The sequence below is a fragment of the Antechinus flavipes genome, chromosome 4 (genome assembly GCF_016432865.1).
Source record: "Antechinus flavipes isolate AdamAnt ecotype Samford, QLD, Australia chromosome 4, AdamAnt_v2, whole genome shotgun sequence".
Classification (NCBI taxonomy): Eukaryota; Metazoa; Chordata; class Mammalia; order Dasyuromorphia; family Dasyuridae; genus Antechinus; species Antechinus flavipes.
The window spans coordinates 121,677,536-121,704,891 of NC_067401.1; the positions used below are offsets into that span (position 1 = coordinate 121,677,536).

The window sequence follows — 27,356 nt, forward strand, 5'->3', positions numbered from 1 at the left end:
AAAAATATTATTGTGTCAGAGTTTGGAGGTCATCATTAACACACGATATGTGAACAATCTGTATATTTACAGAAGTGTAAAGCACACAAAATTGTGCATATATTGTACTAAAATTTAAACTTCAACATACACTCAGTTGCATATATAGCAACAAGATACAATAAAATCTGAACAAAGACAATCAATAAACAGCCAAATTATTATTTACACATAAGGCAGAAAATGATGATTAAACATCGCCTTATAGAATATCATCAAAGAGATGACTTTTTTTTTTCCTTCTTAGGATGACAATCTCTTTTCCTGACCTACCCATGAAATAGGTGCTGGTGACAGGATGACTTTTTGATACCTCTGGCTTTGTTCCAATCAGAACATCAGCTTAGAGTGAATTAACATATCAAATCTTCCATAATGAGGTTTTTTTTTTAATTTTCCATTGAGTACACTGTCACTGATACTGCTTTTACTTTGCATCCACAGACTAATTGGAAAAACAATTAGCTGGCATCATTTGCTAATCACTTGATACTATTTCTACCTAAACTAAAAATTGGTCTTTCTAAAGTAACCCTGATCCCAAAGTCCATTAGTATGAGACTTTCTCCAAACTGGTGAAGATGAAGTTGTATTCATCACTAAGGAAAGAGTCTCGTACCAATGGACTTTGGGACTGAAGTTACATTAAAATAAGAGTATAGACCAATCCCTGGAAGAGAAAGGTCTAAGGACACTTTTTTCCTTATTCTAATTAAAATTTTTTTCTAAAGGAACTCCTATTTCTCTTGTCAAAATAGAGACTTTTAATAGTCTGGTCTGCTAACTTCTTAATACAACACAATTGCCTTTTGCAATGACCAAATTAGAAATTCATAGATGAAAAAAAAATAGAATTGATTCTTTTGAAAAGAAAAAAAAAGACCTTACTGAAACGAAACCAAAGAAACAACAGCAAAAGAAAGTTCTAACTTCTGTAAACTGCTATAGTGTAATAACCAGAGGTCCAATCATGGCAAAACCACACACATTCAATGAGGTTTTCTAAAAACATTTTCCCTAATGGCAAAGTTCAACATCTCATGGGGGAAACAGAATGGAACAAAGGGAAATAACTCTGAATTAAGATCTTAGACTCAGTTTCCAAGTGGCATAGCATCATTTCAGATACACTATCTTCATTGCTGTTAAGGCTGTGTTGAAGTTTTACTTAACAGTCATGAGCCATGTGTCATTACAGCTTAGGTAGCTGACCCACCCCTTGAATCTCTCCTGGGTTAGGAGGTATGTTGCCCTCCTTTCCCTACTTTATTTTTTAAAAATACCCTAAAGGGAGAGAACTCAAGAGAAAAACATGGGATCTGCTTCCCTGGATCTATTTAAAAAAATATTTACACTTTAGACACTGAAGCGATATTACTCAAAGTTCCCTACTTCCCCCCACCCCAAGTGTTTACTCGCCATATATGAAGACTTTGTCTTTAGTTTGTATTGTCTCAGTTGATAACATAAAATACATAGAAAAGGAAAGAGGCATAATTTGCTATAGCTTTGTAATGCTTGATTTGGTTGTGAACTGCAAAACTCTGAAACCAAATGACAGTGACTAGGGTGGGCAGAAAGAGAGGAATTGATTTTCAGATGTATGTGATTTCTACTTGAGTTTTCAACTTGGCTAAAAAAAAATCCCAGTGTATCTTCATCCTGTGTAAGGATTAGACTAAATTCTCTGGGATGGACTTTTTTTTAAACTCTCAAAGAGAAAGTGAGCATGACTTTGGTGAGAGGGTGGGGTCCTCCAGGACTATCTCTGCCCACTGGAAAAGCTTAGCTTGTAAAGGGGAACAGTACATCTACAAGGCCACCCACATGCATGGAGAGAGAAGAATTTATGAGAGGTCAATGCTCTTTTTTCATTTGTCCTGCATAGATTACTGGTGGCAGGTGGTGGGTGGGTGTCAAGGGGGTGGAGAAGGGAGTGGAGACTATGCTTTTGGCCAGGCTCTTCCAGGACCAGGTTCCTTTGGGAGGAAATTTGGGCATTGGGGAAATTAACTAGCTTTCTGATTTTACTCATTGTAAAGTGCTTTGGGATCCTTCTCTAAACACAAAACATTTTTCACACATATCTAATCTCTAAAATCTAAAAGTACTTTTTTCCTTTACCTTCCCTATTATTTCATTGAATGTTAGGCAGGGTAGGGAAGTGAAGGGAACCTTCATCCTTAAGGACTCAATTCTTCCATGAAATGGATTATTATCATTAAGCCAAATTCATGCTTCTAGAGCCTTTTGACTTATTATTCTCTCTGAAGTTACCTCCCATATCCTTTACATCTATCTTTTTCATGCCTAGAAAATGAGCATTTTCATTTTCTTGTTAGATTATGAGCTTCTTGAGGGAAGGAGCTGTCTTTGGCTTTTTTCTTATCCCTAAAGCTCAATACCTTAGTAACATCAAGTTTAATAAATTCTTGAAGACTAATTCCTTTTTTCATTGGATAATTAGTATCATGTCAGTAAAGAATGACAAAACTGATACCAAGTGCCTTCCACATTCTCTAGGATGCCCTCTCTCACACAAGTGACAGTGATGGGAAATTGTATTTAGCAGTTGGATATTCCTCAGATATAAACTTGAACTCTTTGGCCAAAAAGGCAAGTACCTCTTTGTAAACTGTTATAGAAGTTAAAAGGTATGAACTTTCTCTTATTCTACAATTATACCATCAGCTCCTGATTATATATTATTAGGGCTCATGTTTGTTTCACTTCTTTTGTTCTTAGCAAATGCTGGGTAAATAATTCTGGAAGGTGTCCCAATGGATGGAAGTTGGGTAATCTTGGCTAAAGCCAACTTGGAACTATGCTGGGAAGGAAGATCAGGACAAGAAAGTCAGTGTTGTTATTATGAATGGTATATCCAATTAATCTGGGAACTCAAAAACACATTTGTTGTTATAGTAATTGTTTTTGAAAGAGGTTCAAAGAACAAAAAAATTTAGGAATCATTTTAGAACTCATTTCACAGATGATAAAATTGAGACCTACAGAAGGTAAATGGCCTATACAGGTAAAATAACTTAAGCAGTATTCTAAAAATTAGAATTTCTCACTTCAAATCCAGTGTTCTTTCTAGAGTTACAGCTGCCTCTCCAAAATGAGGGATTTGGTGTATGGCCCACAACACCCCACCAGGAAAAATTCAGTCATTGTCAAGTCCCACTAATTGGAATGAAGGCCAGTATGAATCAGTAGATTCTGAAATAGAGAATATTTTCTAAAGGAGTGAAATACTCTTGCTTTATTTTCAAGAGTAGATAATAAACCAGGAGTATGTCTACCAACATCTAGAAGTAATCTGTAGACTTTAAAAAAATAGATACAGAGTAAAGATTTATAATTGCCATGTGCACTTTGAAAATGTAAATAATGTCTCTAAAGCACAGAATATAGCTTTTTAAAAATGATTAAATGGACTTCCATCAATTTTTTAAAAAAATACTATCCCACAAAATTATGAAACCAAAGAATGTCAGAGCAGGCAGATTCTTCTTTTTATATGTAAGGAAAGCAGGGATGCAATGCAGTGGGGGCAGGGAGTTGCCAGACAGTGGTAAGTGTTAAGTAATTTGTGGAGAGTCAAGTAGATAATTAGCAATGGCCACTAATTTGATTAACAAAGTCATTTTCTCATAGATTTTGTGAAGGTAAACATTAACTCTGTCCTTGGCTAGATTATTACTGATTTTAGATTTGGGCTTCCTGAATTAATGAAATTGTACTTCTTTTACTGTATAATTCCTTCTTGGGCTGGTGTTCTTTGATTTTTCAAAGAAGTATGGAGAAAAAAATAGCTCACTATAATTTCTGCTGCCCAGAGAATGTCTTATAAATAGTTTCTGATAAGAAACTTGTTTTGGGTTCATATAAGCCTGGAATGTCATTCAGTCAAAAAAGACCCATCAAAACCTACTTTATCATATATTTAAAAAACAACTCACCAATGCCCGTACCCTATTCAAATACTTCACATGAATGTTGACTGCACAACAATTTATGTGAAAATAACCTATAGGTTTCAGTAGAATCCAGATTGAATCTACCTCAGGAAAATAATATAAGGATCCAGAAAGGATAGCTTAATCTTGGGCTGCAGGAAAGAAAGGTATAGTATTGGGAATGAGGGAGGAATTTGTCTTATTGTCCCATTGCCTCAAAACCCAGCTTGAAACCCATCTCCCTTAGGAATTCTCTTCAAGTCTATGGGACTCCTATGACTTTCTGAGTCTGAGATTCTTTCATGTTTTCTTTATGTATCTTGTATGTAGGTATTTATTTATATGTTATATGTTATCTCCACCATCAAACTCCTTGAGGACAAAGTCTATTTTTATTTGTCTTCATACCATCATCATTTAGGAAAATGCCTGGAAAAATTTTTTAATAAATGTTTGTTGATTGATTGTCATTGTCCTGATTAGGCCACATTGTAATGTTAAAAACTGGGTTCCACATTTTAGAGTGAACATTGACATTCTGGGGAAGGCAAACTATGCCATATAAGAAATAGCTCAAGGGAACTAGGAATGTTCAGCCTGGACATGAGAAAACTTGTGGAATTGGGAATAATGAGAGAAGAGTTATTTTTCATAGTTCTATAATGTTGGATAAAGGCAGTATGGAAGGGTAATAGTAGATAGTGGTGGGAATGGGGTTAGAAGATCTGAGTTGGAATCACTTGGCTCTACTATTTATCACCTTTGTGACCTTAATCTCTAGGTCTCAATTATAAAATGTATGGATTGGACATTATGATTTCTGGAGATCCTTTCAGCTCTAAATGCTATGATCCTAAAGAGAAGCAGATTTAATTAATTATGGAGAAGAACTTCCTAAAAGCTAGAATTATCCAAAAGTAGAATAAGCTACTTTCATAGGTAGAGAGTTCCCCAGCACTGTAGGTCTTTAAAAGAAAGATGGATTTCTTGGGGAGATTAAAGAGGGTTTTTTTGTTTATGGCAAAGGCTGAATCAGATGGCCTCTGAGGAGTTTTCCAACTTTAAAATGCTTTAATTCTAAACACACTAATAATATACAACCTTCATAACAGAGATAGAATGTGATCAACTCTCAATTATTCAGATTAATAGCTGGGAACTGTCGTATAGATGATTCACAACAATTCCCTTCCTCTCCAAATGACAATTACATTTGGCTGGATTTTTTTTGGGGGGGGATATGGAGATTTTTAAAACTTGGCTCAGGTTAATATTGAGATGGATTTTCCTTATTTGAAGCAAATACAGCTGCTCCGAGTGTAGAGCATGGAACATTTCTAGGGTGAAGCAAAAGGGAGAGGGGAGATGGATATAGGATTGGGCATATAGTTGATTCATTAAGTAAGTCAGCAGCCCTTAGAATGGACCATATCTGCAGACTCTAGATTACTTATGTAGTGCTCTAGAAAGAATATGAAAGTGGGTATCAGGAGACCTGGCTTGGAGTCCCAATTTATTTGCTAATTTGCTGTATAATTCTGGACAAATTGATTCATGCTTCCAGGTCTTAATTTCTTGATCTATAAAAGGAGGGGTTTGAGCTTGATGGTGTCTGTTTTCCTCAAACTCTAAAATTCTCTAAAATCTGTACCTTGACAAATAGAAATCACATATTTACATCTTTAGAAGCATGGAAAAATGAGAGTAATGATTTAGAACATTATTATCTTTTTGAATTTCACAGAAAAGAACTTGAAGTAGTATGCTGCTATTGATGGGAGGCTAGCCTTATAGTCAGGGAGACCTGAGTTCAAGTCTAGACACTAAAGAATATTGGCTTTGACAAATCATTTAATCTCTCAGTGGCTCAGGTAACTCTTTAAGACTATACCTTATCCAAAAGGTACTGATTGGCATTGGTGGATGGAATTTCCATAATGGAAATTCCCCATGCTGATTAAATATGAGATATGATTCCAAAGGGAGAGGGTGAGATGCAGATTGAGTTGTGGTGGCAGTGTGGTACAATGGAAAGAACTTTGGCTCTCAAGTCAGAGAAAATGGATTCAAATCCCAATCCTGAGACATACTCCCTGTGTGGCTCTTTGTGCTTCAGTTTCCTCACCTGTAAAATGGGGGAACTAATAGCACCTACTTCAAAGAGTTGTGAGGATCAAATGAGATGATAGATTTATAGTGTTCTGCAAATGTTTAAATGGGTGAGAAGCAATGTAACATAGTGAGTAGAGAGCAGATGTTGGAGCCAGGAAGACCTGGGGTTAAGTCTTACCTCCGATTCATATTAGCTATATTAGTTCACTCTTCAGTACTTGAGACAACTCTTTAAGTTGCAGAGAAGGTGGCACCCTACATTAGTAGAGGGACTTGCCTGACTTGGGAGCTCCCTTTACCAATAGAATCTCAGTCCAGTTCCTATCCCTTTGCAAACCTTAAAGTGCAATAATAAATTGCACTTTATTGCAATAATGCAATAATTATTAATTATTATTTATATAATGTTAATTATGATTACTATGATTCAGCTGTCTCCCTGGGTCTTGAGATGATTTACAAGCCATTTTCATGTCCAGGCTTTGAGTTGGGGACTTACTGAGTAATCAGAAATGCATTTATGAATGAGTCATCAGGACACATCTCAGGATGCACATGGTCTGGAAAGCATCCTGGCTACTGCTCTGGGTTCAGACTGGGCACATGGCACAGAAAGGAGCAAAAACAATATAGTAGTTGTCTTTCTAGGAAAGATGCAGGCATTCAAATGGGCCTTATTTGGGCCTTAAAAAACACATCTGGATTTGAAAAGATCAATTTAAGCTGTCAGAGGCCATCCCCTGAATTATAATATTCAGAGAACCTTGCTCTACTCTGCCCTGCAGAAAGTCTCAGGTTTATTCATCCCTTTTTGAAGTTCTAGTTCCTTCAATGGCTCCTGTGTGGTGGGGATGGGTTGAGGAGCTCAGTGTTTCAGTGGGAAGAGTACTGGCTTTGGAGTGAGATGACCTGGCTTTGGTATTTACTACCTGTGGGATTTTAGGCCTTACTAGGTCATTTTTTTCAGCTATAAACTGAGGGTTGTGATGGAGTAGACTAATTGATCTCTAAGTTTCCATCTTGCTCTGGATCTGAGATACTGTGATCTTACCATTTCCCTTACTGTCTCATCTCAATTCAGCACAAGATGGAAGCCCCATGGGCTAGTCCTAGAGCATATTCTTGTGCTGATAATCAGAGGGCATCTAGATACTTGAAGTTCCCCACCACCACCAGTAACAACAAGCAGAGGCACCATGATTTTATACTATAGTTGGCTCCATGCAGGTGTCTATGGGGAGCACTACCATCTCAATGCCCAGCCCCTCCCTACAATAAAAGACAGTAGTCAAATTCTGTTCTAAGGACCTGGTAACCACAAGCTTTTCTACTTTGAAATATAAATCTTTTTGAAAAATGGGATGGGGAGGTGAAAAAGTAGTGATAGGGGTTGAGATGAGAAAATGGCAATGGTATGAAAGCATATTAGTGGCGCAGATCCCTAAAGCATGCTACTAAATATTTCTGACACTGGAGAGGTGGTCTGGTCCCCTGGGCTGACCTCCTGCTCCTTGGGCCTTTGCGTATCACTCTGGTCTCCTGGAGGAGAGCCGAGTCCAACCCATGGTGTATCATCATTCACCAGGGCTGTGGGGTAGGGTTCCACATAAATGCGGCGGACCATAGGTCTCATATCTTGATACTTGGTTTTCTTCTCTTCAGGGAGGCTCGAGGTATGGGGTAGGAGTAGGCCCCGGTGCCTATCACTGGGGATTCTGATCTGCTTTGCCTCCGTGGTCTCCTGGGACAAGTCTGCAGCTCGCGAGAGGTGCTGAGTGTAGACTCCCTCAGAAAGGGATAAGGACTGTGTTTCACTGTGGATCCGGAGCCAGCGGTGGTGACGGTGACGACTGAAGTAGCCATAGTGCTGGTGTTTGTTCAGCTTCTTCCTCCCTAAGAAGCTTACTGCCTGTTGTGAGCTGGCTGCCATCTTATCAGGGCTCTTGGCCATGAAGCCTGAGAGTGTCAGGTTGTTGAAATACTCAGCACAGGAATGGTCGGTATCTGGCTCCAGGGTCTGGCCCTGGGTGTCCCCCCTCAAGGCCATGCAGGGCTTCATATCATGTACCTGTAAAACATCAGGGGCACTGCCACTCATGCCACTCATGGCTTGATGGGAAATGTCATGGGATGACAAGTAGACCAAGTCCAGTTCTCGGGGACTAAGGGCATCGCTGGAATCGTAGTCACTATCCGTGGGGAGAAATACCTCAGAGCAGCCTTCTTCATCAGAACAAGGCTGGGAATCTGGAAAGAATGGAGACTATCATTAGAAAAGAGTTTTTCAGTGTGAAACCCAGAAACTTGGGCTATACTAGCTTAATCAGAGGGAAAATTATGATGATACTGCAGTAGACAGGCTTCTAAAACTAATTTTGTAAGCTCCTGTATAGTCTTCTTCTCTATAACAAAAATAAAGTGAGAAAATCAAATGAGAGAAAAATATTTTTTGTTTTATTTTTTATTTGTTTTTCTTGCTATCTTTTATTTTGACATTATCTTTATTTTAGAATGCAATGATCCCTTCCACATAGAGACCATCCTCATTGTGTGTTAGCATAAAAATTTAAATGGGAATTTTTGGAAGCTGTAGCTGACATGTGAAGATGATCCAGAAAAAAGTTTAGAAATGCATAAAATATATGTATAGTATTGCATAATATCAATATATTTTATCTTATAATGCAATAATAATTCAGACATCTTCACTAATGTGAGGGAAGGACTAAAAAATTTTACCTGCTTTTTTCCAGGTCACGGGGGTATAATAGCCCTCATCCCTGCAATATGAAAGGGATAACTTTCCCTATTCTTTCTCTGGAGAGACACCTCTTAAAATTTTTTTTTTTAAATGAGGAAAACAATAGTTCAGGATAACTATTCAACACTTCAACCAAACCTAACAATACATGCCATATTTCACATCTATAGCACCAAATCTGCAAAAAAGAGAAAGAGAAATGCTTGTTATTTAAATATAACCACCTATTTATGTTTCTCTTTCTCAATTAGATTGTAAGCTTTGAGAGCAGTAGTCATGTTTTATTTTACTTTGTGCTTTATATGTGTTTTACTTAGATGTGCCTTACACACAGTAGATCCTCAGTAAATATTGATTGATTTGTGAAAAGTGCCTTGAAAAATATTATTATTAATCATTTAAAATATTAGTTATTGCTTCTTGAAGAGAGCCTGGCATAATAGATAGAGGGTTGTTCTAGGGTTGGCATAAAATGGATCAAAGGGTTAGGGCTGGAAGCCATTTGATAAAATCCCTTCATTTAATGGGGGTGGAACTGGGACATTTGTGGTGTAGTACTTGCCTAAGGTCACATAGGTAGAATGGTAGAGGCAGGTAGAGGTAAGTCTTCTGACTCCAAAGCCATCATCACTCTCTCCACTGAACCACAATGCCATATCTAGACAAAGAAGACCTAGAGTTCTATGGTCTCTCTGACATCCATCACTTATAGGACGGAGCAGCTTGATCTTAACAGACAAAAGAGCTGGATTCAGATCTTGCATCTAATACTCTGCCATCCAGAATAGGTGACTTGCCTGGGGCAATATAGTCAGTTATTGTCAGAGGAGAGATTTGAATGGGACATTCTGGTTCCATGGTCAGCTCCCCTAACTCTTAGAGCACACGATCTCTCTAAGATTATGTACTATTAAGCATTTGGCAAGATTCCTGTCTAATGGGGAGAGTTGAAACTTGCTACTTTTATCCCACCTCTATTAGCGATCTAAAGGTGATTGGTTGAAAAAATCCAGAGATCTAGGCAATTTATTTTGTTTCCTATGGTCTTTTTCAACAGACATTTTCACATAGGGAATAGAAATCTAGCCTCAGAATTAAGAAGCTAAAATAACTGTTTGGACATGTATACATATATTGTATTTAACTTTTACTTTAACATATTTAACATGTATTGGTCAACCTGCCATCTGCAGGAAGGGGTGGAGGGAAGGAGGGGAAAAGTTGAAACAAAAGGATTTGCAACTGTCAATGCTGAAAAATTACCTGTGCATATATACTGTAAATAAAAAGCTATAATAATAATAATAAAAAGAAATACATGCCTGAAATAATACCTAAAAGAAAGAATTAAGAAGCTAGATGGCTCAGCAGATAGAATTCTGGGTTTGGAGAGAGGAAGATTCCTCTTCTTGAGTTCAAATCTGGTTTCAGATGCTTATTAGCTGTGTGACCATGGTCACCTAACCCTGTTTCCCTTAGTTTCCTCATCTATAAAATCAGTTAGAGAAAGATGGCAAACCACTCCACTATCTTTGCCAAGAAAACCTCAACTGAAGAGCTGGACATATCAGAACAAGGACATTTTGTTGCAGTAGTTACTGTTATAGTGAAACATGTTTTTCACTTATCAGGATTATTGTAACTCTTGGGTATGACTGAAGAACTCCACATCCTTTGCTTCTCAATGTCCAACTGTGAACTCTGAATCAACAAATGAGTACTTTATATAAGGACTTCATGAGCACTTATTAAACATTGACTATGTGCTAGGTAATCCTGGAGATACAATAATCTACACTATTAGGTCTCTTTGCCTTCTATGGTTTAGTTCTAGGAAGTCAGTGGTACTTCCAGCAGGGATTTATTATATGTGTTTGGCACGTTAGGCTTTCAAGGTGCTTTCCTTCTTGTAAGAAATGATGAGTATGTTGGTTTCAGAAAAAACATGTAAAGATTTGCATGAAATAATAAAGAGTGAAATGAGTAGAACCAAGAGAACATTGTATACAGTAACAGTAATGTTGTTCAAAGAATCACTGTGAATTACAGTTAAGATATTCTGAGTATTATAAATATTCATATATCTACAAAAGACTAATGAAGAAAAATGTTATTTGCTTCCAGAGAAAGAACTGATCAATAGAAATATAGATATTACAGTTTTACCTCTCTCTCTCTGTATCTCTGTCTCTGTCTCTCTTCCTCTCAATATATTTCTATATATGAAATGGTGGCCTTCTCTAGTGGGGTGGGGGCAGGAGGGAGAGACAGAGACCGTTTGGAACTTAAAAATGGAACCAAAAAATTAAACTAAAAAAAACGACTAAAAGATATTGTGCTTTCCCATATATGACTTCACTTGATCTCCATGGTTAATATTATTATAGCAATTTTATAGATGTAAAAATGTAGTTTCAGAGAGATCATCATGCTGTTACAAATATTACATGGGGAGAATGTCCTTAGTTATGATCTTTAATAATTTATATAATTAATGGATCATATATTTAGAGCTGGAAGTCAAGTCAACAAATATTTATTAAGTACTGTGGGCAAGACACTGTGTTAAGCACTGGAGATAAAAAGAAAGGCAAAAACAGAATTACTTTCAAAGAATTGACAATCTAATAGATGCTAGAAGGAAACTTAGTGACCATTAAGACCAAGTCCACATTTTACAGAAATGGGAAGTTTCAGAGAAGTGATCCCATAGCTAGTAAGTATCCAAGATGGGATTTGAATCTGGGTCTTTATGATTCAAAGTGTGATGCCTATCTATTATGCCATACTATCTTACACTTTGCAGACAGAACAGAAATCAGTACTGGAGAGATTATGTGACAAGTCTGCATAGAGTCACAAAACATATCAGAAGCAGAAAAAGTACAAAAACCATGTTCCCTGGCACTTAGCCTGGAGTGCTTTCTGTGTAGCTCTGCCCAGGATGGTGAAACGTGAAGTATTAACCCAAACTCCAGAGGCTAGATTTTCTTTTCCATGGCATGACAGATAGAGTCTAGCATGACGGAAGAACCAGAAAAGAAAGTTGTCACCAAAGTTATTGCCACTGTTAATTGGCTCAGTGTCTTGGTTATTAGTTAATAGAAATAACATGAAAGAGGATGCATTTTCATCTGCTTTGGCATGACACCCTAAGGAACATTGAGCTTTCCATCTGACATCTAGCTGAAACCTCTTAATATATTTCATCTCCCTCCAGTAGAATGTGAGTTCCTTGAAAACAAAGATTGTCTTGCTTTATTATTTGTAACCCCAGCATTTAAGACAGTTCTTGACATATAATAAAGACTCATACACAGTTTCATTCATTCATTTACTATGCAGATGGCTGCAGAGGAGAAAGTAAGGCTGGTGACCTTGCACAACTCTCTCTAACTCAAATCCAATTCGCTTGCATTTCATGATGTCACCTTCTGATGCCCCGATTGTCTTCAAGAATGAAGGACAAAGAAACAACAAGAACAACTACTACTATGCATGTAGGTTAAGGACCTTCCAAAAGGGAATCTCTGGAGAGCAGACAATCAGAGTGCATTGAAACAGAACCAAGATTCTGCTGTGCAAGCCGGAGTGCTTGCTGCGTTATTACAGTCATGTATGACTCTGCTGACCCTATTTGGGGTTCTCTTGGCAAAGATATTGGAGTGGTATTGACATTTGCTTCTCCAGCCCATTTTACAGACAAGGAATTAAGGCAAACTGGGGTAAGTGATTTTCTCGGGGTCACACAGTTAGTAGCTCATGAAGAGGAGTTTTCCTGATTCCAAGCCCGTTGCTCTATATACTGGACCACCTAGCCTGTTATCGATGGAGGAGCTAAATGATATTTACCTCTTGTATATGTTGATAATGAAACCCTAATGAGAATCAACGGCTCTTCCTAGTATTTTTGTTGGAAGATTTAGTAAGTATAATCCCTGAAGAAGGTCAAGCATGTTCTTAAAAAGCCTGGCCACTAAGGCAGGCTCCAGAGATTCAGATGACTTTTGAGCCTTCCTTTGTGGGAAAATTTGCAAAGTATAAGGTATATTGAAATGGAAACACAAGGTGTTGAAAGGCATTGGGGTATAGTGGTTAGACTTCTGGATTTGGTATCAGGAAGACAACCTGGATTTTAATCTGGTCTCAGATAATTACCAGACTAGTTTGTAACTCTGGGCATGTCAATGTTTCAGCCTGTTTCCTCCTCAGTAATATAGGCATAATGATAGGTGGTATTCTATCTACTTTGTATGGCTATGAGGATCATATTAGAAAAAATATATGAGCATACATGCATATACTATAGATTATATATATATATATATACATATACATATGTATATATATATATATAAGATTTTAAGGCATTAAATTTCACCTCCTATATGAAACTTTTTTGATCACTCTTCCCCATTCCCCTATTTGGTAGTGCCTCCTCTGGAAACATCCCAGCATTTAACTTTCTTTTAACTATATGTACAATTTCCTTCTAATAGAATGCATGTTCCTTGAGGGTTGGGGCAGTTCCATTTTTGTCTTTTTATTTCAAGTACACAGCATAGTGCCTGGAACATAATAAACATTTAATAAAGATTTGCTGATTGATTAAATGCAGAGATTCCTTACTCTGTAAATTTAATAATAAGATCTGAATGTAATTGACTGCATTTTTCAGCCAAGAGACCAGCATCACAGTTTTGTGCTTTTTCTAATGGGAAGAGGAGGAGCTTACTTTTGCACAGGAGAACAAGGATCTTTCTCATGCTACATCCTGAACTTTTGGAGAAGAGCAGCAAATTAATATGCCAGCATTCACTCTGGCTAAAAGAGGAGCAGAAACTTGGCAGGTCTTGTCATCATACAGGGCAGGGTATAAGAATGGAGTTATGTGATTCCTTAAACGAATAATAGAATTTTATAAATGTAAGGAAATTTAAAGACCATTTGTCCAATTCCCTCATTTTATAGAGAAACTGAGTTCCAGAGAGCTTGACCCAACTGACTAACCCAAGACCCCTGCCTCCTGACTTTTCATTACAATGTCCTATGCTGCCTATTATAATTGTGAGAATTTTGGGAAAAATTCAGGTTACCTCTTCCCTCTTTGCCTATTACTTTAGTCCTTGTCTTTAAAGATTTGGGTCAGCTATATCTGTCTCTGTTTCTGTCTAGGTTGATGGAGATAATAATGTCTATGTATATACTAATGTACATGTATATGATACACATGCATATGTTTTATATATATATATATGATATAAATGTATATTTTGTATATATAGAGTCCATATTTGGGTAAATGTGTATATCATATAAGTAGGTATATTTGTATATATCTACATATATACATACATGTATATTTATAGGCATATGTGCCTATATATGTATTATGTAAGTAGTTATATATATGTGTGTGTATATATATATACACATAAGTGTATATATGTGTGTACACAATGCATGTGTCTTCTACAAGTAAATATATCTATATACACTTGATTCAATCTTCATAGAGGGTATGAAAAATCAAATTTTTTGAAGTCAAATCCTATAGATAACAGAATCCTCCTTTCTCAAGAACCTGATTTCAGAGCTATCACCAAGGTAGCTTCTGATGGGTCTTTCACAATTGTCTGCTGTCTTTGTAAAGAGCTTCCTCCTCCTTAACCTGAAAGAAAATTTCCCTGTCATTGGCATAAGTCCTGATGAATAACTGAACTAAGCTGGGTAAGGAGGAGTAGCATCTCAAACACAGCTCACCTCACCAGTAAGAAAGCAAGAACTGGTGCATCTCTGTCTTTCTATCTTCAAAATCTAGCATAGTGCCTGAAATACAGGAAACACTTGAATGGTTGTTCAATGGACTTAGTAACTTTAAGCTAATTCAGTTAAAATTAATAGGTACTTATTCAGAATTTACTAATGTACTTTTGTAGGTCCTTAGCATACAAAGACAAAAAGAAAAATAGTTTTTGCCCTCAAAGTATTTACAATCTATTCCATGGGTGATATAACAGGTGAATAAATCAGTGTATACCTTATGATTTGTAGAAAAAGAAGAGAGGACTAAATAGCTGTTGCTCTAGGAAAGGCTTCCTATTTAGGGCTAATGTCTTCTGTCTATAGCTATTTTGTAAATAAAAATTTAAAGTGCGAAAAAATTCTTCCTTTTCTATCAATCTCATGGTGAATTTGCTTTGTGACCTTGAACAAATTATTTCATTTCCCTAGGCCTCTTTCTTCTTCTATATAATGAAGAGTTTAAATTAGATGCTCTCTAAGGTTTTCTAATTCTGTCCATCTAAATTCTAAGCAGCAGGTGAATTTGTACCCTTCTGGTATGGGAATGCTTTGGAAAGCCTCAGACTAATACCCTTACTGGAAAAGGGACAACAGGTATTTGCCAAGGACCCTAAATTTGTTCTGTATCAGTTAGACTTTTATGATTTTAGTTAATAGATACTTTGGAGACATCTGTTTTCTAGCAAGTGACACAAAACCTTTGTACCCACTTATCCCAGACAGAAGAATTTGGGGCCAATAGTAAGAAAGTTGGAAAAAATGTACAGATTGAAGTTGCTGTTTCTTACCACTCACTGCCTTTCTCCTCTGAGTCTCTGGGGATGGGGATGGGGAAGGAAGACAGTCTATGGGTGACGATGTTGAATTGACCTTCTTTTCATTCTGCTCATTGGAAGGGTCGATTAGTTTCGTGATGGGCAAACCAGTCCCAGGTTGTTTGTATCTTGCATATTGGAGGGCATCTGTGATCCATCTCATTTCACGCCAAATTTCATCTATTTGCTTTGGAACAAAATCATGGAAAATGTTGAGTTATCAAATGGATTCAAAAAATTGTTTTTTGTCTTTAATTTCAAAACTGTGAATTTCCAAAGTATTGGTTTTGAACTCATGTTTAATCAATTAGATTAAAATTAGAATTAATTAGAGAGAATCAATTAACTAAGGCAGACAGTTCCACTTATTTTTTGACCTTTTGGCAATTGAATGATAGGGTTAATGTTTTTGCCTTTTTGATGACTAGTTATGTCCTTGAACAAGTAATCCTACCCTCTCTAGGCCTTAGTCTCCTCAGCTCTAGAATGATCAAATTTAGCTAGAGTATCACCAAAGATATTCTCAGTTCTTTTGAAGTCTTTGAGAGTAGGGACTAATTTTTTTTGCCTTTCTTTGTATCCTCAGTGCTTAGTACAATGCCTGGCACACAATGGGCACTTACTAAAGTCTTGTTAACTTGACTTGATGATCTGTGATTCTATGATTTAATCTTGTATTTAAAGCTGTTGGTTATATTGGAGTTTTCTGAGAGCCAAGATGGGAGGGATGTTAGATTAGATAAAGATCCCTTTATCTTTAGTTTATGCTTGGATACTGATGGGTATGAGAATAGAAGAAAACCATATGATCACAGGTCTTGGGTTGGAAGTGAATTTAGCAATTACCTAGTTCAGGATTCCTTAGTTTTTGTGTGTCATAGACCTCCTTTGAAACTCTGATGAAATCTATGAATCTCTTCTGAAAATAATATTTTTAAATATATAAAATAAAATATGTAGGATACTAAAATGTAATTGACAAATCATTCTTTTAACAGTTCATAGACTCCAGGTTAGGAACTGCTGATAGTCCATTTCAAAGATGAGAAAACTGAAGCCCAAGAATCTTAATTACTTGTTCAAGATCTCACAGGTCATCAATATCAGAGAAGGAATTGGAATTCAGAATTTCTGACACTAGATTTAGCTCTCAAGGTTTGAAGGTAAAGAAATATGAAATGTTACATTTTAATTTCATAAACTTCATAAGATTTCAAAATTCTTTTATACATCCATCCTTACAAATATTCAGAGTGTTGGGGGCAGTAGTGGAAAGAACTCCAGATTTGGAGCCAGGTTACCAGGGTGGAATCTCAGTTTTGACTCTTACCACTTAGGCAAATCACTAAACCTCTGACTCAGTTTTCTTATCAGTTAAATGAGTGACATGGACTAGTTCTTTTCTTAGATTCCATTCACGAGCAAATGTATTGTCCTTTGACCCACAGACATACTTTCCTCTATTGCTGCAAGGAAACATGAAACATTGGTGGTATAAAATCCAAGTTGATCAAGTACTAAGGGAAATCAGAGAATTAGCAATTATTGTTGGAGGTAGTGTTCCATAAGGGTAGAGCCAGGAAGCGAAGAGAATCTGATGCCCTGTTCACTTCCTTTTCCCATATCCTAAGTAGAGCAGAAGTTCTTTGAGGATAGGGACTTTTTCATTTATATTGTTGTACTTCTGGCAACTAACATAATGTCTTGTATACAGTATATAATTAATAAATGCACTGATTAAATATTTGTTGAATTGAATATTTCTATATTTGATTTCTAGTACATAATTTTTGGGTGGAGCTGTATGATTTTTTGGTTTGCTAAATTTTACAATACCCCAACATTGGGTAGTTCTATCCTCATGGTTGGGTTTGGTTGTCTCACACCAGAAATGGCATTGGATCCTTTCTTCTTGGGGGATAGATAACATTAATTTTTCAGCTGCAGGAATTTCACAGAGGTAGGCACAAGGAGGTCTAGGGAGGTCCCTATGCTAGTCCTTGTTGGGCCTTAACTTGTCTTCTCTGTAAAATGGGAAGAATGCACTAGATAAAAGTTTCTTGAACTTTTTTGGAGAGTGTGTGTGTGTGTGTGTGTGTGTGTGTGTGTGTGTGTGTGATGGACCCCTTTGGCAATTTGGTGAAGCCTTTGGATACTTTCTCAGAAGAAATAAAATACACAGAATTGTGAAGAAAACCAATGACAATGAAATTTCTCTCTCTCTCTCTCTCTCTCTCTCTCTCTCTCTCTCTCTCTCTCTCTCTCTCTCTCTCTCTCTCTCTCTCTTTCTCTTTCTCTTTCCCTCTCTCTAAACCAAGGTTAATGACTCCAGACTCAATGAGTTCAAAGACCTTTCTCTGCTAGACATTTATGGTCCTAAGGTTGACTTTAATGGGACTTAGCTGAGTAGTTTTTAAAGATGCCTAATTTTCACCCATTTTGCCTTCTACTGTTGATCTAAAGGTAACTGACAGCATAATCCTTTCTGGTCTTAAAGGTTCAAATTCAACTGCTTAAAGACTTGCTGACACATTAAAAAAACAACTGAAAAAAAATTAACCTGTAAGCTTCATGGATCTGTTTGTTACAATGCTCAGTACCTATTTCTTTTCACTCTGACTGAAAAAAAAAATCAGTTTTCAACTCATAAATTAATGCTCTCCCCCCACATTCCCACTACTGTACATAGGTGAGATATTTTTATTAAAACATAAGGGTGATCAGCTTTCTCACAACTTGGTTACAAGGTGCCCATGGGGATGATAGATTGGTCATATTAAATGAGCTATGTTTCTAATACAGCTTAGGAGCATTTGAAGCATTACAGTATATAAATTATATCCTAATTGCCATTTCAGCTTTAGCAGCTCCGGAATATGCCAAGCTCAAGGCCTTGACAATTTCTACTCTGGGTGGACTATTTGGAGAGTTTGCAGACCTTATCTGTGATTTTTTATCCTGTCCCCACTCCCCTCCTTTCTGGCTGAGCCTACTGGCTTCATAACCTTATTTACATAGACTCCTTTGCTCTTTACAATGTTTAGTTTGTGTAGTGACTTCAACACTGTCTTAGATCTGGAATCATACAAATGCTCTGGTGGCTTGTGGTCACCTCTGAAGGTTGCAATATGCGGTGGGCTGAGATGTGGGCACCAATAGGTGAGTGGCTACAGCTGGTTTTCATTTAGAGAGGGGCAAAAAATATGAGTGAAGGAAAGGCCTGATCAAAATAATCTTAACCCAATACTCAATGTTTTTTTTCTGGGGAGAAAAAGGAGAGATTTAGGACCAAAATCATTCTACACCAACAGGCATGGGAGGACTCTCAAGAGCTTGGGAAATCTGGGAGAGAGTCTGAGTTCTTTTTGGCTGGAAAGGATGCTTTTTTTTTAACTCTTTGGGAACTAGCTTTTTCCCCAAGGCATTTATGTCCTTTCATTCTGGCTGATTGGAGGAAGGGTACCCTGGTGAGGAAATGGAATGGGATAGGATTGGGTGTTTCAAATTCCCTACAAGGTGAAAATGCAATAGGATGGAACTCATAGGAATTACCAATCTGTTGTGCCTTCTTACAGTTGCCTGAGTTGATTGACTTGATTGTGAGAAGAATGAAGTGATATAAAGAAACACGTGGTGAGGGAACTAAAATGGAAATGATGGAAAGACAGGTGTAAGGGGCACACTGGAAAGCACAAACAGAGCCAGAATACTAATATGAGATCCAGACAATGAGAAGAAGGGTCATCTGAATTTAAAAAAAACATATTGGTCTGTAGAGGAATCAACAGAGAGCTGGACATGGATATGGAATCAGGTAAACCTGAGTGTGACTCTCAAATAATTTGTTGGATTTTCAGTTTTGGACAATTCACTTAATCTCTCTCAATCTTAATTTCTTTATTTACAAACTAAAGATGATGATAACATTTGTGTCCTAGCCTTTTCATGAATAAATGAGAAAAAACCCTCGGCATATTTTAAAGTACTATATAAAGTTAGATATCATTATGGGTGGAGTGACTTATGTAAAATGGGAAGAGAATCTAGAATAGTCAGTGAGGCACTAACCTAAACATATTTAGAGCATTTTGAAAGAATGGGAAAAAAGGGGGAAAGAGACCTTAAAGACTCTTTACTTTTAATTCAATTTAGCAAATGTTACTTCTATGAGGGATGGGGATATTATATAATATATACACAGAAAAGTAAAAAATAATTTCAGAAGGGGGATAGTACTAATGATAGGAGATTAATAGGAGGTGGCATTAGAGCTAGCCTTTGAAGGAAGCTAGGAATTCCAAAAAGTATGGGTGAGAAGGGAGTTTATGCATGGGGGACAGCCTGTGAAAATACATGGGGATAATAAGAGACTAATTTGATGAAATGTAGAATTGTGAAGAGAACTAATATGAAATAAGCCTGGAAAGGTATGTTGAGATCAGATTATGTGAGGTCTTTAATGTTAAAGAGGATTTTTATATTTTAATATAAAGATAATAGGGAGCTACTGAAGATTCTTAAGAAGGGGAATGACATGATCAGATTTGTACTCCAGGAAGATTATTTTACTACCATTGTAGAGGATAATTTGCAGAGGGAAGATATTACAAGCTATAAGATCATTTGTAGGTTACTGTAGCAATCTTGGCTAGAGAAGATGGTATAAACTAGGGTAACTGTGTCAGTGGTGACAACACATTCAAATGCTTGTGAGAAGAAGATTTGATAAAATTTGACAATTGTTTAGATAATAGGGATTAAAGAGACTGAAGTGTTAAGGATAGTTCCAATGTTGTGAATGTGGGTGACTTAAAGAGTGACTGTAAAAAAGGTCATTTTTGGTTGTTTAAATTACCCACAGGACATTTAGGTAGTGATGACCAGTAGGTAATTGTAATTAAAGTGCAGCAAAGAGATGAGGGCTGAAAATTTATATTTGGGAGGCATCCCTCATAGAAATATTAACTTAATTTATTGGAACTCTCAAAATCATCTGGATCCCAAAGGTAGAAGGAAATAGGAGGACCCAGGATAGAATCTTGAGATATTATCTCTTTTAGGGATCAGGAAAAAGGTGAAGATTCTACAAAGCAGTCTGAGAAGGACTGGTCAGACAAATAGAAGGAAGACCAGGAAAGTAGTATAGAAAAGTTATGAAGAAGAGAGTCCAAAAACAGGAAGTGGTTGACCATGTCAAAAGCAGTTAAAAAAAAGTCAAGAAAGATGAGTCTTAGAAAAGTATAAGTGTTTTTTTTTTTCCTTCTGAGATTTTAATTGTAAAAGGGAAAGAAAGATGAAACAATAACTTGAAGAGATTACAAGTTCAAGTAAAAGCTTTTTTTTTTTTAAGAGTGGGAAAGATTTGGAAGGAGAGAGGGAAAGAGAAAAAGAGACAGAGACAGAAAGACAGGGACAAAGACAAAGAGAGACAGACAAATACACACAGACAGAGTCAGACAAAAAGATAGATAGAGAGACATACAGAGACAGAGAAACACAGAAGATAGAAAGAAACACACACACACATACACACACACAGAAAATGAAAGGAGATGGGAGAGGGAGGAAAAGAAAGAAAATGAAAGGAGATGGGAGAGGGAGGAAAAGAAAGAAAGACACGGAGAGATAGAAAAACGGAGAGAATCAAAGGGCAAATTGCTAAAGGAGCTACAAAGGAATGAGAACAAAGAGCTAAATACAAGGGCTGGACTTCATAAAGAAAAGGGCCATCTCTTGGTCAAAGAAAGGAAAAAAACAAGGGATGTTTAACAAAAGATGTTTCTTTTGAAAAGGTTTGTTCAAAGTGTACTTTTCATTTCTCTTTCAGGAAGTCTAGGATGTCCCATTGTTATAATTTTACTACCTTGCTTCTTATGGTTGGGGATAAAGCTGTGGACCAGCCTACTATAGTCTTTTCTTGCTGCATAATTCTCCTATTCCTTTCTTAGATAATTCTTTTTCTTTTCCTGGGAGTAAAAGAAAAGAATCCATCCTTCCTTCCTTCCTCCCTCCCTTTCCCCTTCCCCCTTGTAAGGAGAAGGAAATAAAACATTTATATAGCACTTATTATTTGCCAGACACTGTGCTAAGCACTTTACCATATTATTTCATTTGATCTTCACAACAATCCTGAGAGGTAGGTGCTTTTATTAGCCCTAATTTACAATTCAGGAAACTGAGGGAGTATCAAGTGATTAATTGGTGACTTGCAAAAGGTCTTACAGCTAGTAAGGTCTGAGACAATTTGAACTCAGGTTTTCCCTGATGCCAAGTCCAGTGCTTTATCTACTATATCTTAACTGCCTCTAATAAAGCATTTAGCATAATTTGAAGTTCTAGTAGGTCCTTAACAAATGCTTTTTTCCTTTCCTTTCTTAAGTGACTTATCTGCAGAGCTTAGTGACAAAGCTGGGATTAGAAGGAAGATGTCTTAACTCTGAGTTTAGTACTCTTTTCATGAGGTCCTGTATGCATATTTACTGATTGTATTTTATCATATGACAGTAACTTTTAGGACAGCAAGAACCAAGTCCCAGAACTATGGAAATTCCCTGATTCTTTGGCCAACTTGAACTTTTCCTGGCTAAAGCTGACACTGTCCTCAGGTCTACAATCTCTGAAAAGGGATCCTGTGTCCCATTGGCTAAGAGTGGCATTCTTCTACTTACTTTTGTCTTGTTTGTTTTTACTTTAAGTTGAGAAGTCACCATTGCCTATGGCTTTGGTAGAATGGGCTCTCTGTGGAATTCTGACTAAGCTGTAGTTTTTCAAGGAAACTGATAGGAATCTCTTTTGTTTTGTTTTGTTTTTGTTCTACCTTGGGCATTGTGCGTCCTCAAATGGAATAGGAAATACAAAGAAAGTACATATATGTTCTTTGAATATACAAGCAATATATGATTTTTTTCCTTCAAGGATATAATACCTCTGTTCAATTCAACATTTATTTGTCAGGCACTTTCTGAGTAGAGGAAGTCAGGTTCTGGGATTATGTGAACATAAGAAGGATAAGTGATCTTTTTCAGCCTGGGGAGCTCCCTTCACTGAAGCAGATGCAACAAGTGATAGATGAGTCACAGGGAATTGCTTGAGACACATAAAAGTTAAGTGATCTTGCCAGTATTATTACTCAGGTAGTAAGAATCAGAATAAGACTTGAACTCAAGTCTATTGCTAAGCCCAGCACTCTATCTACTGAGTAATTCTGCATCGATAGGCACTTGAGATAAAATTAACACACACACAGGCACAGGCATAGCTCCTTTCCTTAATGGATTTGTATTCCAATGAGGGGTTGAGGTGAAGAGACAATAAAGACATATACAAAATAACCATCAATTAAAAAATTATTAAATCCTCAAGAGAGGTTCAATTGAAAGGGATGAGAAGTTGGGGGAGAAGGATCGATATATTTAGTATCAAAAGGATCACTTAGTCTCCCTCCCTCCCCACTCAACTGACGAAATAGCAATTCAAGAGATGTGATTTGCCCAAGGGTTACTCAGGTAGTTACTGGTATGCCAGATTCAATCCTCCTTTCATCCCATCACCCAGCTACCCCCATTTTTCTAGTTGTAGAAGGAATCTATTGGGATGTAAGTTGGATTCATATCTCCCATATCTTACTTTCTCTCCTTTACCTTGACAGGATCCCACAGTTACCTGAACATAATCTAAGACTTGTTGGTGTCTTTGCTTGGCTGCTGCTACTTCGCTGTCTGAGATTGCTTCCCTCAGGGATTGCTGGGTGTTCAGAGAATCCAACTCCGCGACAGCAGAAAGGCGGCAATACAGACTAATAAATTTCTCCCTGTAGCTACAAAAATGAACTGGAAAATGGACAAGCAAAACAAAACATGTTAAAATCTAGTATCAAAATAGAGAAATTCATACCTTGGAGAAAACAAGTTGAGTGAAAACATGATTTATTAATCCGATCAGTGGAAAATATTAAGCCATAAATAAATTATAAATGTGCTCTTAAGGGGCCAGTCGTCTGGGTTTAGTCAGACAGTTTTTCCTTTTAAGGTTTTTTGCCCAACCTTGGGTAAGACACAGGGAAATGGTATGGGATAAAGCCAGAGTTTATGTGGACTTTTCCCTCATGAATGAAATTTGATATATATATATATATGTGTGTGTGTGTGTGTGTGTGTGTGTGTGTATGTATATATACATATATATGTATGTATATATACGCATAGATATGTCTACATATGCACATATACATTTGTCTATCTGTCTCTGCCTATCTGTTTATAGCTCTATCTGTTTATTTGGCTATCTTTGTCTCCTATATTTTTAATTTGGTGGAAGGATTTGGACTTGTGATTTCATTGATGTAGAAAACTCCTGGTGAAGAAATAATAGCAATAACCAAAATTTATACAGTACTTCCTATATGTCAGGTACTGTGCTAAGAGCTTTATAATTATCTCTTTTGATCCTTGCAAAAACCCTGGGGGAAATGTGCTTTTATTATATCCATCTCATAGACAAGAAAACAAGAAAACAAGGTTAAATGACTAGTCCAGGTTTTCATAGCTACCCTGAGGCCAAATTTGAGCTCCCATCTTCCTGACTTAGGTTAAGCTCTCTATCCATTGAACCACTAGGGTTGCCCATAGGAATATCACCCTATCAATGAAAATCAGAAAATGTTCTGCAAATTACAGTCTTCAAGTTCCTAAATTTCTTGCCTTTGGTCACAAAACCAATAGCTATTAAAGGCAGCTCTTCCTGACTCCAAGTTCAGCTCTTTTTCCACTATACCATGCTGCCTCAGACATACATTCCTCTTTCTATCTCTTGTTCCATTTCCATCTTCATCTTCCTCTCCATTCCTCTCCTCATCTTCTCTCTCTCACACAAAATAAAAGGCACAACTGAAAATCAGAAACCTGGGTTTGATTTTTGAGTTTGACTTTCACTGAATGTCAAAATTTTAGCTAACACTTGAAACACTGAAACAAAAGTATGGGAGGTTATTCTTATGGATTTCTTATAACCTATCTTTAAAATGATGAATCTCTCTGTGTGTCTCTCTCCCTTGCTGTCTTTGTCTATGTCTGTTTATCTCTGTCTTTGTCTGTCTCTCTGTCTCTGTCTGTCTCTCTGAAATCCTGAATCTCTCTGTGTCTCTGTCTCTCCCTTGCTATTTTTGTCTATGTCTCTTTCTCTGTTTCTGTGTCTCTGTCGGTCTCTCTGTCTCTGTCTCTCTGAAATCCTGAATCTTTCTGTTTGTCTCTCTTTCTCTGTGTGTGTCTGTCTCTCTCCCTTGCTGTCTGTCTGTCTCTGTGTGTCTGTCTCTGTGTGTCTCTCTAATTCTGTGTTTTTGTCTGTCTTTTTCTCTTTGTCTCCCTATCTCTGTCTCTCTTTCTCTTGCTCTGCCTGTCTCTCTCTCTCTTTTTGGAGCCTGTCATGACTGGAACTGGTTTTTCTTTCAGCCCTCTACACTGCCCTGCCCGCTCACACACTTTTCTCTCTCCCTCCCCCCCAACACATTTAGCTTCTTTGGAAGATACTGGGAATCGAGCTCCAAGTGGGGCAAGCCAAGGTTGGACCTCTTCCCCCCTGAGGGCACTGGAAGCCCGGGGCATGGCGATGGGGGGGTGGGGGAAGGCTCAGCTGTGGCCCGAGTCCCTGGCATCATGGGGACGTGCCCAGCCTGCTTCGAGGAGGTAGTCCCACCCTGATCCATGGAAGGGTAGCTGGCCTCAGATCACATTCCACAGCTCCTGACCAGCTTGTGATGAACGAGCCAAGCCCTGGTTGCTTACTTGAACCGCCCTGACTGGCCACACCTTGAAGCTTAGGCCATCAGTGTCCCCTCCAAAGGGGTGAGACAACTGCTCCGAGTCTGGCGAGGGGGTCATCCTTTGTCTAATCCTGGGCATTGTGCAACATGGAGTCACGTTTTCCTGAAACCTCATTTGCTCCCTCAGCAGATCCCTGCACTGGTGTCCGTGCTCTGGAGTCCAGATGGGCGTGGCCAGCTAGGCAGCCCATTGCAGCCTTTTTCATATTTGTTTCTTGGTTTCTTTGGTGAGGGAGACCGAAGGGAGCATCTACCTCTTGTTCTGCTACTGGGCAGTTTGGATAACGGGAGGGACTGTTTTGTTAAGTCTCTGGTCCTGAGACGGAGTCTTGGACACTTGGGATCAGACTCCTGGAAGTAAGTCACCCTGAAGGAGGGATGTAAGTCACCCCTCCTTCAGCAGGCAAAAAGCAAGCTGCTCTACTCTAGAAGGGAACCCTGGCTGGACTTCGATGAAGGAGGCCTTCTTGCATCTCTCTCTCTCTCTCTCTCTCTCTCTCTCTCTCTCTCTCTCTCTCTCTCTCTCTCTCTCTTTTTTCCTTGCTGAGGCAATCGGGATTAAGTGACTTGCCCAGGGTCACATAGCTAGGAAGTGTTAAGTGTCTAAGTTTGAACACAGGTCTTCCTGACTTCAGGGCTGGTACTCTATTCACTGCACCACCTAGCTGCCCCTAACAGCTGCCTCTTTCTCTCCATTCACTGCCTTCCTCAGCTCTCATGTGAGCAATTGTAGTGCTTTCCTAATTGGTTTCCATGCCTCAATTTTTTCTTCATCTATCTTCTTTTCTGATGAAATGATTTTTCTAAAACTCAGTTTTGACCACAACACTCCCTTATTCAATAATCAATCTTCCATAGCTCCCTATTACTTTAAAGGTCCAGTAAAAACTCCTTTCTTTGGCATTTAAAGTCCTTCACAACCTGGCACCTATCTTTTGGGGTTTATTACAAATCTTCACAAATGCTATGATTGAATCCAATGAGCCTTCATACTGTTTCTCACTCATCTCTGTCATCATTCATAACTGTCTTCTATGTCTAAAATGCAATTTCTCCTCCATTTTCCCTCTTAGAATTCCTATTTTCTTTCAAAATTCATCTTAAGCTTTCCTTCCTTCCTTCCTTCCTTCCTTCCTTCCTTCCTTCCTTCCTTCCTTCCTTCCTTCCCTTTCTTCTCTTTCTTCCCTTTCTTTCTTTCTTTCTTTCTTTCTTTCTTTCTTTCTTTCTTTCTTTCTTTCTTTCTTTCTTTCTTTCTTTCTTTCTTTCTTTCTTTCTTTCTTTGCAATTGGGGTTAAGTGATTTGCCCAGGGTCACACAACTAGGAAGTGTTAAGTGTCTGAGGTCAAATTTGAACTCAGGTCCCCCTGACTTCAGACCTGGTGCTCCATCCACTGCGCCACCTAGCTGCCCCAAGCTCTACTTTCTAATGAAGAATTTTTTGATTTCCCCAAATGCCAGTGCTTCCCCTATTTTTTTCTTATATTTATTTTGGGCATATTCTATATGCATATATATAAATACACACATATGTATGTATATATATATATATATATGTTTATTTCTTTTGATAAAATGTAAGCTCTTCTACGATACATAGTAGGTGATTAAAAAATCTTGTTGAATAATTGAGTATACCATATGATATATATTAAGCAGCCTGGTGGTAGAGTGGATAGAGCATGAGGTCTTGTGTCAGGAAGCTCTGAATTAAAAAGCCTCATATACTTCCTAGTTGTGTGACCCTGGGGAAGTCACTTAACCCTGTTTGCCTGGAAAATCAGTATCTCTGCTGAGAAAACCCCAAATAGGTTCACAAAGATTTGGGCATGGCTGAGTAATATGTCATGTAGTCTCTTTTGTCATTGCCTACTTCTATCTTTGATGCTATCTCTGCAACAATCAAGCTGAGTATACCCCAAATGGTAGTAAGGTAAGAACAGGGCTAACTTCCCAATGTCCATTTTTCCATGGGGATTGGAGAGGGTGGGGCAAAGGATTCTTCTCAAAGAGGCAGTGATCTAAGCTCTGAAATTCATTCTCATGGCCTG

At 37.8% G+C, this 27,356-nt stretch overlaps 1 protein-coding gene across 1 annotated transcript in view; it reads right to left on the reverse strand.

Moving 5' to 3' along the window:
- Positions 1 to 6,556: 6,556 nt before the first annotated feature.
- The window catches only part of ANKFN1 (ankyrin repeat and fibronectin type III domain containing 1), a 405,379-nt gene continuing 384,579 nt past the window's right edge, over positions 6,557 to 27,356 (reverse strand). Inside the window, exons 18-20 of the mRNA XM_051994242.1 lie at positions 23,154 to 23,320; positions 15,465 to 15,678; positions 6,557 to 8,357 (exon numbers count right to left, since the gene is read on the reverse strand). Of these exons, the coding sequence (XP_051850202.1) occupies positions 7,552 to 8,357; positions 15,465 to 15,678; positions 23,154 to 23,320 (1,187 nt within the window). The 3' untranslated portion in view covers positions 6,557 to 7,551. The remainder of the gene's footprint in view (positions 8,358 to 15,464; positions 15,679 to 23,153; positions 23,321 to 27,356) is intronic.